The sequence below is a fragment of the Mastigoproctus giganteus genome, chromosome 2, assembly GCF_048544385.1.
Source record: "Mastigoproctus giganteus isolate SK-2022 chromosome 2, ASM4854438v1, whole genome shotgun sequence".
NCBI lineage: Eukaryota > Metazoa > Arthropoda > Arachnida > Uropygi > Thelyphonidae > Mastigoproctus > Mastigoproctus giganteus.
In genome coordinates, this window is record NC_143576.1 from 203,316,128 (window position 1) to 203,333,588 (window position 17,461).

Consider the following 17,461-nt stretch of genomic DNA (forward strand, 5'->3'; position numbering starts at 1 on the left):
CTTCTACCACTTAACCATCCTTTTATCCATAGAAGTAACTTTCCCTTAATGCCACATATGATTCAGTTTATACAGCAGTCTTCTTATGTGAACAGTATCAAAAGCCTTCCTGACATCCAAGTATATGATGTCAAAATTATTTTTTGCATCCAGTTCCTTGTCATTGCATCATAGTAACCTATCAGAGTGGTTGGACAAGACTGCCCTTAACAAATCCATGCTCTGACTGCAGTATAACTGCATTCCTGTCCATATGGTCCTGCATTACTTCTTTAACCAGTGACTTCATAATTTTCCCTGGAACAGATGTTAAGCTGACAGGTCTGTAATTACTCATGTCACCTTTTGATCCCCCTTTATATGAATTGGAGATACATTCGCATGTCAAGGACATGCTGTCATAATTATGGCTAAGGGTTTGCTCACCTCCTTTGCTGCCTCCCTTAATATTATTGGATAGATCTCATCCACCCCAGGTACCATTTTTATGTTCAACTTCAACAATCTCTCTTCCACTTTCCTTTCAGTTATCACAAACTCATTTAGCTTCCCATTGGAGTTTGATAAACTTCTGATATCCCTCCCATAAAGTATTCCTCATGTGTAAATGTGGATGCAAAGTATTTATTCAATTTATCAGCAACCTGAGCAGGGTCATCAACAGTTAAGCCATTGACATCAAGTGGGCCAATGTGATTCAACTCCTTCCTTCTACTGTTAATATAAGCATAGAAGTCTTTGCTGCTTTTCTTGACATTCTTTGCCAGAGACTTCTTATAACCTACCTTAGCTTGCCTAACCACCGTTGTGGCTTGATTACAAGACTAATTTATATCTACCATAGGCTTCTGTATCACCTGATAATTTATATGCATACAATGCACTTTTCTTCTCTGCCACATGTCTCAATAGAGTATCTGACATCCATTTAAGTCTAAGACTTGAACAGTATTTCTTCATTGGCATAAAAAGCTACCTTCTTTGATTACTTCCCTGAATGCTTCCCACTTAGAATTTGCTGTTGGTAACATCAGTTGGTCCAACTGCACAGAATTTAAAAAGTGTGAGACCACTGTAGTCACCTTTACAAAAGCCTTTCCCTTTACCCTTGATGGGAGTTATGCCTTTAATTAAATTCCAAATCTACACACTGTGATCATTGCTCTCCAGTGGGTCTTTTACCTGCAGATTCTTAATGCATAGAATCACTGCTGAGAACCAAATCAAGAGCATTGCTTCCTCTTGTTGCCTCTCTAACATGCCACTGTAGAAAACAGTTATCTAAGAAACCCCAAGGGGCTCACATCTGGTGAATATGGGCTTGGCATACCCATACCTGGGATCCTGAGCTGGATATTGTCATTCTTCCCTTTCTTGGTGATTTCCTCTCTCTCTCTCTATTTTTTTGATAAGTCTCAGGCTTCCTTGCACTGTACAGCTAATAATAATAGACATAGCAGTGCCCAACTCTAGCAATGTCCAGAAAACCCATGAGGAAAAAATTAGGAAGTACATGAATGAACTTGAGACATGAGGTCAAGGGACATGTGGCATATGCTAGAAGTAACGACCATCCCGATCGTGTCGACCACCAGTGTGGTGCTAAAGACCCTACATAGCAGCCTAGCAACAATAGGTCTCCTAGAGAACACCTACAAGGAACTCCAGAAAGTCGCAATCCTGAACACCTGTAGGATAGTCAGAGTTCCTTGACCAACAGTAACACAAGACATTACAACCACTCTGTGTACTTGGTAGCAGTACCCGTCAGGAAGTGGAATCCCCCAATCAGGGAGATATAATATAAGAGCAACAATAATAATAAATCTATAAGTCTTGCTAGTGTGTGAGTGACCAATCCACAAATTCCCATCAACATCTGGAAAGTTAAAATCCCCCATTATAAAACATTCTGATTTAATCTTAAAGAGATGGCACTTCTGTTGGTATTTATTCTAACTCTTATACACCAGCCATTAAAATAAATAACTCTTTTTATAAGTGTCCACACAGACCACAAGTTCTGAGGTATGGAAGTTAAGTAATATCAACTACCCAACTCCTAAAATATACATGCATATACACTGAGATTTCCCTATAATATGGAGAAGCATCATGAATGCATCAGCAATTAATTTCACCCTTCTTTCCACTTTTTCAGAGATTTCTTCTGTATCACTTTCTTGAGCTTTCAGAGCATTAAAGGGAAAAGGAAAGCATTTTGTCCTATCCAGTTTAGTAGCACCACCAGGATATTTCTGTTAACTGCTGTACATCAGCTTTAAAAAAAAAAACAGTTATGAAGTTTAACTATCTGATGCAGCTTACCCTTGTTTTGCAGTGTAAGAGTTGGAAACTCACTGATCTGATTTTTAAATGGTGTATGCCAATCACTTTAGCAAAGCTCAGGCAGAAGGGCACCATTTTTGCATTATTTCTCTGACTCTGTCTAGCAGAGAAAATGTTTCTATTCTGATATTTATCATGCAATATTGTACATTGTTATTACGACCAACAATTTTGGCAAAGAAATAATTTTAAGTAAATAAAAATAGTACAAATTCTCTCAAATAGTGCAAAACTGTTGAGGTGAAAACCAGTAAATGTGATACTACAGGTTTATGAAATGCTGTCCATACAAAGTACTTGATCAACATAGGGAAGGAATGTGATCTGGTAGACTTCAAAAAAGGGATGATTGTTGGGTGAAAGGTGGCAGTAATATGGAAACTGCAAATCTTGTGTTCCAAGAATGGATGGATTGTGAACAGAGTAGCAGTTGCCGGACCAATGGCAGGAATCCATTCCAAATCGAGGGAGTGGTGAATGTAGGCTGTCCTGCCTAGTGCAAGCCAGACAAAAAGTGGTGGAATGGCTGACCATCAACTTTAAACAGGGGGACAACCAGTAGTGTTTCCAAGACCACAATCCAATGAACTCTTCTCTATATGGGCCCTCACAGTAGGCATCCAGTCAAGATACCTATGAATACATCCACCCATCACCAATGATGTTTACAGTTTGCATCTGAGCAGTGTCATTGGATCATTTACAACTGATAAAAAGGTTATCTTTTCCAATAGATCACATTTCTTGCTATGCCATGTGAACAACAGATGGAGATGTTGTTTGTTTGTTATTTGGTTTTTAGGAGCATTAGCAACTAGGGCCATATTACTCCTGGTATATGTGGCGGTCATGGGCTCGAACCCCGGTCTAATCAAGAAGAGTGTGCTACGCACTGCTGCTCCTGCCCACCTGGCTACGGAGGAGCCCAATAGATGGAGAGTACAGTGGCAAACTGCAGAGAGAAATCACTCCAATGTCCTGGTCCCCAACAGAAACAGGCAGGTGGTGATAATGTGTGGAAATTTTCCTGGGAATCTCTTGGAGTCCTCATACCCCTAGATTGCCCTCTGAATGCTAAAAACTACCTTCATGGTGAGTTGTCTTTCAGGACAGTATAGGTGTGTTCCAGCAGAATAATACACACTGCCATGTTGCCAGTATTGTTTGTAATTTTATTCTCACACAATGTTGAATATGAAAAGTTCAAACACAAAAGTGACTTCTAGATGCTAAGTTGGCTGCCAAATTCACTGGATATAATTCCCACAGAACATCTCTGGGATTGCATGCATACAGACAGATCTGGCATTTGGATCCTCCAGTATGAACTGTTGCAGATCTACGAGGTACAATCCTGGCAACATGATACAACATACCTCCTGCAACGTTCAGAGGCCTTAGAGTTCCATGCCTCACTGTGTGAAAGTGGTACTCGTGGCAAGAGGAGGACATACCCACTATTACGTAGGGAATCATAACATTTTGACTGGGTAATATATATATATATAAGTATGTTGTATTTTGTTGTAATCCTGTATTAAGGCACTAAATAAAATGCAGTGCTTGTATTAATTAAGAATGTATCAAACCAATAGCTTCCTTGTATCATTTATCCATTCTAGTAGTATCATACTATAACTAACAGTTTTTTGGCATTCATCCTCCCATTATGGCATGTGTTTTGTATATCTTTCGATTTACAAACTTTCCATTTGTAAACTATTTCTCAGGAGTGCAGTGTTCATAAGTTGGGAAATCACGGTAATATTTTGATATATTCATTGAAAAAAAATAACAATTTTTCCTTCCTTACTTTTCCACAACCAACTGTATTCTCTTCTTTTTCACTTTTCTCTTCCTCTGCTTTTTCTGAAGTTTCCTCCTTTTCTTCCATAAGTAAGTGACTTTTCACTTCACTATTCTTTTCTAAAGGTAGGACAACTGTAAAATAAAGTTATTTCTCAATAACACTTTAATTACTAAACAAAAACAGAACTAAGTTTTTATGTATCAATATACAGTATTTTGTGCTATTCAATAAATAAATATTATGCTTTTATTGGAGGTTTGAGGATTACTAGAGATTAAAAAAGTTATCGAAAAAGAAACAGAAAATATTTTGTACTATTTAAAAAATAAATATTGTGCTTTTATAGTTGATTTGCAGATTACTGGAGATTGAAAAAAAAAGTTATTGCAAAAGAAACAACAGAAAATATTTAAAGAAAGTGAATGTCTGCTTTAAATTATCTGACTTAATAAAGACAACATGAGATTTTTATTGTGTACATGACCTTTAGTAAATATGTGGATGAAAAGACTCCAGCTTTCCTACCAAAATACTTGCAAGAATGCATACTAGATAAATGCTCAAACCAAAATGGAATTAATGGAGTTTATCTTAGTCATATTTCATGAGCAATAATACACTTATTAACTTATCTCTCTATATGTGTAGATGTAAGCAGTGGTGAGCTATAGTGGGCTCTCGAGAGCCCATTGTTATTTTTTTTTGAGAATTTGTGAGCCCATTGTTATTTTTTTTTTTGAGAATTTGTGAGCCCATTGTTGAAACAATTATTTATTTTACAAATGAAATCCTGAATTTAATTATTGAGTAACTAGAGCCGGAACTATGGTGGGGTGAGCGGGGCCCCATCCCCAGCATTTTAATTGCACAATCGTCCAGTTATGTGTTTTAAAATTGCTTCAATTTTGAGCTAATTACAGTCGGACCTCTGTTTAACGAACTCCTTCATAGTGAATTTTTTTGAATTCCTCTTGGTTTCTACGGAAACATTTAAAATAATTTCAGTAGAACGAATGGATTATGATAGACAACTTTGTGCGCATTGTCCTCACCTCTGGCATTTAGGTAATTAGAAAGCGCAAATTAAAGGTGAAACGGATTTCCGTCCCTTCCCATAGCTTTCCATAGCCAGTCAGAGGATTAAGAATATTCCCAACACGGATTATAGCCTGTGGTTAACGTGTGTTGTGGTTCCTCTTTACTCCGACAAGAAGTCATATGTTTTTCGGAGAAGTGAGTGATCCACGCGTTTCAGTAAATTTCTCCGTCTATGTTTACATGGCCACAGTAGCTGAATATCTGAGTGATTCCGACATTCTGCACAGTATTCAAACAACTAGTGTCAGTAGCAATGTGGTGGGGGGGGGTGATTGAGGCAACTAAGATATTAAGGATAAGTTATTAATGCAACAGAGTGATTTTAAATTAAATAAAGAAAATAATGATACTATCGATGATGAGGAATTGAAAGAAATTAAACATATGCTACCTGGAATCATGATACATGAAAGAACTTTCGTCTCGGTGGCAAGACAGTGAAAAACAAATACGAAATTTAAGTTTTCTGATAAAATATGAAATAAAAATTAATGATTTTAGAGATGTTGTCGAAGACAGTTTATCTTTAAAATAGAGTGAAATTCCCTCTTCAATTAAGAAAGTGAGAGATATCTTTGAAACCACTGCGATTAGCAGTGCTTTCAGCGTAATGAATAATATTGTATAAATGAATGAATAATGTTGACAATTAAACACATTGCAGATTATGATGACCATACATCCAAATGGAAAACCATTGCTTCAATTTGATCCGGATCGTTACGTCAAATTCCTCTGTAATCATCACTCAGATATTGAGCAAAGCGGAAGGTCAACAACAAATTTAAATAAAGAAGTAAATTGTATATGGCAATTTTTAGAATACATTTTTCTTGAATATTTGTATAATACTTTTTTTTTTTTTTAATGTAGTCTGTGATTATTGTGTAAATTTTCTAGAAGAATTTGTTTTTATATTGTAGAATGTTTTGTGATATGGGAAAATAAAATGCATCCGTTAAAGGTTGCCTTCATCTAGTGCTCCCACACAACCATGTCTCATGTATATGGGGGGACCATAGTTAAAAAAAAACAAAAGGGAAAGAGACGAATAAAAAAAAAAAAAAAAAAGTGGTGCATGTACCAAACAAGCACCGTAGATTGTTTTATGTGAATCCTTCGCATTTCTTTTAGGTACAGTATTGTGATTTGTATATTGATTACGAAATAAGAGCTTTTGTGTTGTAAATATTTTATTAAACATTCGTAAATTTTTATAATTTCTGGAAGACAAGATACAATGGATTTATGATAACTAAAGTAACTTATGTGTACCTGCGATTGCAACATATCTAAATGACTCTAGAAAACAGCATTGATTGAAGTACCTTGTAGTTGAAATGACATACACTGCAGTTTGGAGTACCTAACAATGGAATGTTACGAAAATGTGAGATGAAAAAATAAATTGTTAACAAATATTTGTATTGTTGCAGTGATACTTTACTTCAGGAAGTATGGTTGTGATGTCATACTATTAAAAGGTTAGAACTCGAGATACTATCATAACCAGGTATCATCGAAAAGAGGGGGGCTGACTCAAGATATCACACCAGTCACGAAAAATGCATCACACGCTCTAATCACACTACTAGTGAGTGCTCGGCGCAGACTAGTAGTGTGAATGTGGGAAGCACCTCTGGCGGAAGTCTGCCGCCCATGATGTCACTTCCGTGACGTCATTCGCAGCAGGAATCCCCAAGGATGTTTCACATCAAAAAGTTGGCAAAACTGCAAGCCAAGTGTTAAAGTATTCACAGCTCACCACTGGATGTAAGCATGAACAAACACAAAACACTTTGCATTAGGAACACCTCCCAGGAACTAAAAAACTAGGCCCCCCATTATGATCAAAACAATATGGATTTTTTTTTTTTTTTACTGTTAAATGATGGCAAAGCTTAGTGATTCTCCAGAACACTTCCTTAGCCCACCTTTAAAAAAATCCTAGGACTGTGCCTGTCCCCAACCATGATCTAATGCACAGCAACTGTTGCTACCACCACCATGTAGGTCACTATCTCTAAATAAGGGCAGAACCTAACACTACAGTATTCATCAAATCAGTATTCTTCAGAAAGAATAGACTAAAGATGAGACCCCGGCTGAGTTCCAATAGGAGAATTACTGATGAGGCCAGACTAATGGGAGAAAGCATCTCTATGATAAGGTTGCCTTCATCTAGTGCTCCCACACAGCCATGTCTTATATGTATGGGGGGACCAACCGCGTAAGAACCAACAACTAGGGTCAGCAATGCATTGTTAACCAAAAGGTCAGGAGGATCAACACATTGTCCATCAAAACATACATGCACAGTGGAGCAACTGATTGATTACACAATGTTGGGGGGGGATGCCACAACCCATATTAACTTGGTCTATTTGTCAGAAACTATCACAGTTGGACTACTGCAGCTGCTAACCCACACGAATAACCCTCATGTGCAAATGCACCTTGATGGCACAGAAGCAGAGCCATTGGAAGGTAAATGACTGGGAACAAATTGCTTGGTCTGATGAATCATGTTTCCAACTGTACCATTCAGACACACAGATGCAGCATATTCAACAAGAGACTCTTGAACCTTGCTGCATAAAGGGTATTTTTTCAGACTGGCAGAGACAATATAGTGTCTGGGTATACTTTAATAAGAGACCCTATGTCTCCTGGTGCATATCAATCATTGCCCCACTGGGGGATTCATATAGATCTCCCATTTCTGAGCATGCGCACTATCTATGGTAAACATCTTCCTACACCAAGTAAACGTTCACCAGATAACGTTCCATGTCATGGGGGGCTGCAATCAGTGTTGGCCTGATTTGGAAAGCATTCTAGTGAGTTCCCTGTCTTCAAATAGTTTATCTCAACCTAACTGAACATGTTTGTTTCATAATGCATCACACTGTGCATTATGGAACAGACCATTTGACACCTGGATTTGGTGCCATTATATACTCAACAATTGTTGGATCCAGTGCAGTGCACTAAAACTACACTATGGCATGGACTCCACAAGGTTCTGGATACATTATAGCACCTTGTGGAATCCATACCACAGCATATACAGGCTATGCTATACACTAAAGGTTATAAGTCACTATTCCTAATGCAAAAGTTTTCAATGGATAAACTGCTCTTATTTATATTAAACCAATCTTTTTGATCACCGAAGTATGATTTCCAAAATATTTAAATTCTTCATTGATACAGTTATAACTTATAACAACCAACATTTTGATGGCTATTAAATTGTGAAAAGTTTTTGTTAAAAATTTTCGTTACTTTTTTGCACCTATTTTCATATACCTTAATTTTGTTTTATTATTATTATGGTTTGGGGGGCCCTTAAATTGTGGAAGTTGCCAGACCCTCTCCCTCTCTCTCTGAGAGGGAACTTGTTCATTATGTAACACTTCTCATGAAAAGTATATCCCCCACTCACAATCCCAATTTCAGTGATTATTAGCATGGTCAGTACAGCAGCATCTGAAAACTCAGTGATGCTTTAACTAACAGCATAAGAGCTGCCAAAAGTTGTAAACAAAGGTTTTCATTACACTTGTCTTTTTCTGCCTGTTTTAAAAAAGATGGATAAAAGTCCTCTTATAAATATACACTTACAAACAGGCTTACCGTACAGCATTCATTAGATCACACCTGGAAACAATGCATTGCAAATTTTACAGCTGAGAGGTAGATGCTGTGCATGATTGAGGGGGGATGAACGATCAGCTTCTCCGAGTCCGGACCCATAACTGGAGTCCAAGGGATAAAGGCATGCCTGCCTGGAAAGGCTGTTCATCCTAGTGATGTTCTCAAAGTCTCTATGCATAATTGGTATCTTTCCAACACAAAATTCAGGTGGGGAGGGGGATGGATGGGTTAGAGCAGAGGAAAAAACCTGAAACCGAAAATAAAATGTATGCAAAATGCAAATGAGAATATTTAATTGCATTTAACTTTCAAAAATATTCTATTATTTATGTTTTGTAAACCAGTAAACCAGTATGACATGGAAATATAACAGGGAAAACAAAAAAACGATTCCTAAGCAGGACTTTAGAATCCATTCAGTGAACAACTTGAAAAGAACGACAGTCGGGCTGTAAAGCATTTGGTGAACCCGCCCTGGCGGCAAATTTCAAACGTAAACGTTCCCAGGAATACGGGCGGAACCGCAGCTTATTTGAAGTCCCTGTGAAAGAGTCACTTAACAACTAACCACGAAACCTGCCCAACAAGTCGGCGCTTTTGCGCTAAAAGGGAACCCCGAAGCTATAATACAGGAGTTAATGTACTCAACTACAAAGAGTATAACCAAGGTTGGGGGAAGGCGAGGCTTTCTCAGTTTTCTATTATTCTAAAGGCAAATCATACAGTCCTACATCAACACCCAAGCCTTAATTGGGTTTATCATTATTAATAACGGGCGGCAAAAGTTGCAACATGGATTCGGCAACTAGAAATGCAGATGTTTAAGGAGTTGTCTCACTTAACATTTCCCCCTAGCGCAATTTTTCTTTACCACCTTACGAATTTGTTTGCAATAGGGCAAGGCGAATGTAACAAATCTTTTGTCGTCTCGAGAAAAAGGAAAAATTGTTAAATATTCTGTGTACTTCCCAAATAATAAAAAATTATTTTTAAACATTATATTTTATATTTAAAAAGGAAAACCCTGCAGTTTCAATAAACTAAGGCCAGAAAGATAAAACAAAAAGTTTTAAAGCCATTTTAAAAACCAACCTAAAGATTTTAAAAGAGGAAAAACTATAGATCGCAAGATTGTTTTTCAAGTTCGGCGTTCAAACAAATCAATTTTATGAAAAAGTAACTTTTGACTGTGATTTTGATTGATTTTTTTTAATGTTTATATAAAACTATCAAAAATATATGGTACCCAGTGAGAAAAGTCAGCTGTATCAAATGAATTATGGATGGAACGACAGCAGTTGAATGGTCAGCTCGAAAGTACTGGAAAAATATTTTCATGCTCCAAGGATTTAATATCCTTGGAGCATTAAATAAATTGAAATAGTTTTCCGTTCTATTAAGATTTTTTTAAATTGAAATAGTTTTTCTTGCACCAGTTATTTTTATTTTGTTCTTTATTTCTTTTTTTTTTTTTTTTTTTTTTGCCAGCTTAAAAAAAAAAAAGTCCACGCGCTCAGCTCGAATTCGAGCAGTCACGCCTCACGACGGCATAACCGCCACTGACTAGCACGATTATTAAATGCGATTAAGAAAACGGTAAGGGACTTTAGAGGGAGTTTCCTACCTCTGAAAAAGCCGCTGGTCGGAATTTCCCCGTAAAGCTGTAGTTATAATGGCCTAGATTCCTTGAGGATAAGCCGATAATGTTAGAGTACGAAAAAACTTATGATTTGCGGATGGAGAAAATTACTTGTCGAACAACAAGAGACCACACACTCGAAACAATAACTTAACATCAAACCCACCGAAAACTTTTTTACTCCAATACATTTATAATTGAATATACTCACAAACTACTGAATACACAGTAAAAGCAAATGGAACAAATTATTTAAAAGAAAAAAAAATGAACAAAAAATAATAATAAGCAAAAACATTTAAACGTTTATCCAACAAACAAACATATATATAAATATAACTACTATTTTTATATTATATATATAACTACTATTTCTTCTTATCTCTATTTAATTTTTGGATTATTATATATATAAAATAAAAAACACACACATATATAGTGTGTGTGTGTGTGTGTGTGTGTGTGTGTGTTTAATGCTAGAATTTCAAAACAGTCGCAAAAAAAAAAAAAAAAAAAAAAAAAGAGTTTAATTTTTCATTATCCAAGAGAAAAATTACTAGTGGATGAATATTAGGCGAAACTAGTTCATTAATTAAATGGATTTATTTCAATAAATTAATTGTATAAGCCTCATTTTTTACACTTCTAATAATAATAACAACAACAACAGGGGCATATATTTACCGATGACAATCAAACTTGAGCTATGATTAGGCAGTCTGTTGATAATCATAATATAAATGTAAAAAAACTGTTTGATACTAATGATGACTAGCAGCTACTGCAATCGTACCGTAAGTGGGATAAATATTTTGAAGTGCACACTTGAAAGCGTCGACAACTTATTATGCGTGCTTTTCTCCACTGCGAGTTTCTTGTTTCCAAAATCTGTATTACTAACTGCTTTTACAAATTTCCCTCATAACTAGCCTAGTTGAAATTGCTACATACTTACTATCATGGGAAGCGCTAAAGTATTAAATAATGTGGCAAAATTCAAGTACAGGTAAAACGCAGAACGTGTCAGTATCCATAGAGTAGTAAGATATTTCATCTTACTACTCTTTGGGGTAGGCCCAGTGGTTTTCAACCTTTTTTTAATAACGGCACCCCCAAGTAATTTATTTTATTTTGCGGCACCCCTAAGTAATTTTCTGCCTGTTAGATCCGATTCTCTCTCTCTCTCTCTCTCTCTCTGTATATATATATAATATTAAAAAATATATATATGTTATATGATATTTATTACAATAATATAATTATAAAAATTACATTTCATAATACAAATTATATATATACAGTATATAATTTTATTCTTTATACAGAGGTACTAAGTAAACATCAATTATAGATCACCACAAAATTAAAAGGATACTGTACACCTTTTTATAATGAAATAAACATATAAATTAAAAAATAATAAGTTTAAGTAACTTAAACTCAAATTACGTGGCACCCCTGGAATGTTGTTGCGGCGCCCGGTTGAAAACCACTGCCGCTAGCCCCACAAAATGCAAGATGAATAAAACAACGGATTTAGTTCAGATTATTGAAAAAATAAATAGAAATTGAAATATCGACAAGATAAAACGGCAAGGTAGCTAAAATTTAACTCCAACTTAATTTAACTTTAAAAAGCAGTCAGTTAAGCGATTACAGGGGCAACCGTTGTACTGTCCTATCGTTACATAAATATATATGTATTATTATATACATTTGGGTTCATTATGGTCGTTTGGTTCATTCTGCTATAAATGTATTTAAATGGTTTATGGACCAGGGACACTGCAATTTTTAGCAGAATGAACCCATCGACCATAATGGAATATAAGATGGTGGAAAGGGAGGAACAGAATGAGAACAAAATTTCCGTTTTGTTAGCTCGTTACCAATTCTTTCTCCCTTTCCGCCACCTTATTATTATATAATACATTTAAAATAATATTATTATCATACATAACTATATGATAATTAACTGGGTCTCTGGGGGAGGGATCGTCCCATACCGGATCCGCCACTGTGTATAAATATCATTATAGCAGGACCGTTACAAATCGTATTTGAATACTTTTATTAGTTGTGTGGTAGTGCGTTTTCTGAGTAGGGCCAAGATACAATTTTATGTGCAGTCCTTTACTTTCTCGGAGGCAAATTACCGAGTTATAAAGCCGAATGTCAAAATTTGATTACTTCTGAGAAACGATTATCAGCTTCAAATTCTCGTAATTGTTGATGACAAAAACCTGTTCAAGTGTATCTCAGTCTGATTATCAGCTATCAATCTTGATTAAGAACACCGTCGTATTTTTTGCTTCCGAGAAAAAAATAAATACGAAATATGCACTTCTTACTATATATTTTTATATGGATCGTTAAGTCAGACCTTGTTGCGCCCCCGCCTTGCCCTATCTCTGATTAGGAGCAACTAATGAGAGACGTATTGTGAAGTTTAGTTACCAAAGGATCATCCAATCATATCACGGTGCGAGTTTAATTAGTATCGGTCATATAACCAACAACTGCAAACTTTTTTTTTTTGTTTTTTTTTTTTAATTTGCACTAAAATGCCCTCGTTTTATTGGAAATTTGAGAATTTTATCTAACCAATACAAATATATAATTTCGTGATTTTAAGTAGCCAATGTTATGCAAGGCGTAGCAATAAAGTTCCCAAACTGGTACTGTTGTGGTCATGTTCGGTGAGTTTGAAAATGAGCTGGATATCATCATTCCTCTCCCTCTCTCTTTGGTTTTTTTTTTTTTTTTTTTTTTGTTGGCTGGTGTAGCATAAGCCTCAGGCTTCCTTGCACCATATAGCTAATAATAATGGGAAGTGGTAGTTATAGTTCAAACTTCCTCCAACAGACGGAGATCGTCCAGTAGGCTAACAGGTTGCAAGTAGCAACCAGTTTCGTTAGTAGCGTTAACGTTAAGTCTCACGTTCTGCAATGGAGCAACGAACGAAAATCAAATTTTGCTTTAAACTGAGAAAATCTGTTGAGATTTTCCACAGTAATTCTTTTTATTGCCACACCTCGTGTTTTGCAATATAAACAGCTGTAGTAAAAACAACGGGACCCTCAAATCGTTATCATACACAATATGCAGACTGCTTAAAAATCAAATTTAGCTACATCATTACTTGCCTTCTAAAGGATATTTTTCTTCTGCAGAACCAGTGCTATGCTTCATAAATGAGGTATCTTCACAAAGTGAAAAGGACAATTCCTGAAAGATAAATTGAAAAAAATAATAAATAAATACACACACACACGTCAGCCTTCAATTCAAACAACAGTAGCTTTTGAAGTGGTTTAAATACTGTAATTTACATTCATTACAAATCAAAACAAGGTAGGCGATGCACGTATTGCATTACGTTTCAGGAACTTTACTAATCTCAGGGGCTAAAAGTGTCTATAACTATTCGAGAAGCGTTTACCAAAACTTTATATGTGATGGATGAGTAGCGAGGTGGTTTTTTTTTTTTTTTTTTTTTTTTGAGTGGAGAGGTGCACAAGAGATGTGGTTTAACTGCCATGCATAAAATATGGTACAAATATCCCTTAAAATATTTTGAATAACTCCCTGAAATTTTAAAAACGACCGGAACTGCTCCTCCAAATTTATTTGTTTTGTTTCTCTCAAGGATAAACAAAACATGTGCTGAAAGTTTGGCGTCGATCAGATTTCTCCTTCCCAACATCAAAAACTAATATAGATTTCTTTAAAAGGAAAGAGGGAACTGGAGAGATGTCGAATCTGCACTGATCTTAAAACCTTCACGTACAGTAATAAATTGGTGCTGATCTGACATTTTCACACCGTGTAAATGTTAAAATGTCACCCCAATACCCGACCCATACTTCTAAACAGAGAAGTCTAAATTATTATATTTTTTTAAAACTGAATTTCTATTGCCACACTTTTAATGAAAATTAAATAGCTCAACAAATATTTCTAAAAGCCTAAAATATAAAATTTCATGAAAACCTATCCACTTAGAATCGAGTTGTTACACATCAACCCCAGGGGCTCACATCTGGTGAGTATGGGCTTGGCAAACCCAGGATCCTCAGCTGGATATCATCATTCTTCTCTTTCTTGGTGATGTGATTCCCTTTTACCTCTCTCTCTCTCTCTCTCTCTCTCTCAGGGTAATTCGGGATTTTTTTTTTCCCCCTTTTCAGGCTTCCTTGCACCATGGGGCTAATAATAAAAAATATTAAAAAATGCGGGTAAACAGACGGACATTTGTAAACGAGCCTAAAAAGGATCCCACCTCAGACAGACAGACAAATGTTTAAACTTTGTCATATACCAACAATGGAAATTTACATTTCACCTCTGCAGTTTATCTTATCTTAACCAATTCATATTACACATTAATTTTACCTAATTAATGTAACCTTAAATTAAGCTATTTAATTAAAAATATATTAAATTTCTTTCCAAGAAGACGTCCACTGCCCGGGAGAATACGTTCTGGAGCAGTTGCACCACAGAATAATACACCACTGTCTCTGAACTATTTATAAATCTATTCAATAAGGTCAAAACATACCATGAAATCCTAACGAAAGGAGGTAAAATAACTACCAAAAACAATGCTTATATTTTTTTGTAAATTCAAAAAAAAATTAAACACTGAATAGAATGAAATAACTTTTCACTGAAAAGCTACACTATACTTTAATGACTTTAATCAGAATGTCACCTTAAAATTAAAAAAATAATAATAAATGAAAACCTTTTACCTCCACTATATCTACTGCTGGTGGCCATTACGGGGCTGGTTTTTTTTTTTTTTTTTGTTTTTTTCCTCCAGATCTCCTGAAGTGCTTCCGTCGTGATTAATTTTAAATATTTCCTTCAAAAAGTGAAAAATGTTCTTGTAGCTTTTACTTTATGGAGCAGGAAACTACTTGCTGTAACACGGTCAGGGGAGTAGGGAATTTGAAGCACAGGTGGTTACTTTGATTTTTTTTTCATTTTTTATTTTGCATTTATATTTATTTTTTAAATCAACATATACTTGCTGAATTGAAGTGTAACCTTATTTTTGTTTTGTATTATGTAGATCTGTTTAGTTTACACAGTCCCTGGAGGTTTACATTAATGAATTCTTTACTGAATTTATAAACTAAACCTGGGACTTGGTACTGGTTTAGAGCTTGCTCTGTAAAATTCTATACAGTACTTGCGATTGAGTGAACTTCCACCAGTTTACAAAGTATCAAAATGTAGCCAGATTCGAAGTCTTGCTATAATGGTACATTGCGAAACTATCACTTGTCACTCAATTATCAATTAGGCCTGATGTAGCCGAGTGGTCAAAGCCCAGGTGCGGTAGGACAGCTCTTTGAGTGGACCGGGGTTCGAGCCCGTGACTGCTAAATACGATTTAACAATTTGTATTGATTGATTTATTGTAAACTGTACTGACCTGGTGGTCGTGCCTGAGTATAAACAAGAACATTTTCTAATTAATTGGAAAGGGGATCTACGTAATTGTTCATCATTGTGATATAATTAATTATTTGAGACTACATATTATATCACGTGGTATATTTAAGTAATTTGTTATTCAAATGGTACAATTCGAACGATTTAAACACCTTAATGCCAAACACTTTAGCAATTCTGGTTACGTTTCGGGAACTCACCGTTTCCCGTCTTCAGGCCAGTGGGAGTTTGAGGTAGAATTTCCTAGAGGATTTTACAAAATTCTATTAATAAAAATATAGATTAAAGTGTAACCTCAAAGTTAACTTTTATGACTTTAATATAACTAAATTATAAATAGAATGTTGTACACTTAGGAAATTTTATCTCAAACCAATGACACGGCTAAAGACGGGAAATTGAGTTCCCAAAACGTGGCCAGAATTGTTTTAAGTTTTGGCATTGAGGTGTTTCAGCCGTTGAAATTGTAGCATTTCAATAACAAATTACTTAAACCTACTATGATAGAGTAGTATCAGCTTTCTGTTGAGTTGAACTCCTCCTGTGAGTAAAAAAAAAAAAAAAAAAAACAGACTTGCAGAATATTATACATAACACTGCTGCTGTATTTTGACTTCGTGACTACTACTTCAAATAGTGAATACAGTACTCACTGGATTGTTAAAGCGTATGCCATTGAGATATGAGATAGCGCTTTTGATTTACAGAACCTTGGTCATGCCCACCAGGGACAGCGATAAAAGAGGGTCTCTGTACAGCTTCCAAATTGGAATGGAGTTTTATATAAGCAATACGAATATCGGAGAATGTGAAGGTATTTCTAAACATAGAAATGATTACGTAACGTAGCGTTAAGTAACTACAGTCCTATCATAGAACCTTCAGTTGAAGAGGTTAAAAGAATTACATGCATACAGTGGGTTTTAATTGTCTTTATGAATTAAAATAGATGCTGAATTGATGTGTAATCTGAAAGACTGGAATTAAATTCTCAAGGATGGTGTCCTTGACAAAAAAAATAAATGAATAGAGTAGGGCAATGAGGTCTGATATCATGAAAAGGAACGTCTGTACTTCAAGAAGAAACCATCTGTTCAACAATTTCATTAATTTTCAGCCTTCTGTGTAGTTTTGACCAGTAAAGAAGTCAAATCGTGAATATTTCATTTCAGCTTTACTGAGCTCCAAAGTTGGTATATTCTTTCTTTAAGTATTCGTATTATTTAATAATATATATATTTTTAAACTGTCTTAAAAAAAAAAAAGTTATATTCATAAGGATATTTTACTTGTACGGATCTTCTGTAAACCCTATTCCTTCCCTTCCCATGCACACATGACAGAAGGCCTTGACACAGGTAACAAGCCGGTTTAGTGGGGCCCGACAAGGATATGGTGCAGAGATAGCATTTGATGCTTTGGTTTCGATTATTTTTTCA

The 17,461-nt window shown here is 35.5% G+C and overlaps 1 protein-coding gene across 2 annotated transcripts in view; it reads right to left on the reverse strand.

The window, feature by feature from the left end:
- Positions 1-17,461, reverse strand: part of LOC150089925 (uncharacterized) — a 123,504-nt gene that overhangs the window by 41,662 nt on the left and 64,381 nt on the right. For both annotated transcript variants that reach the window (XM_090368902.1, XM_090368903.1), the window contains 2 exons: positions 13,703-13,784; positions 4,163-4,290 (listed from right to left, as the gene is read on the reverse strand). In XM_090368902.1, coding sequence (XP_090225028.1) covers positions 4,163-4,290; positions 13,703-13,784 — 210 coding nt within the window. The remainder of the gene's footprint in view (positions 1-4,162; positions 4,291-13,702; positions 13,785-17,461) is intronic.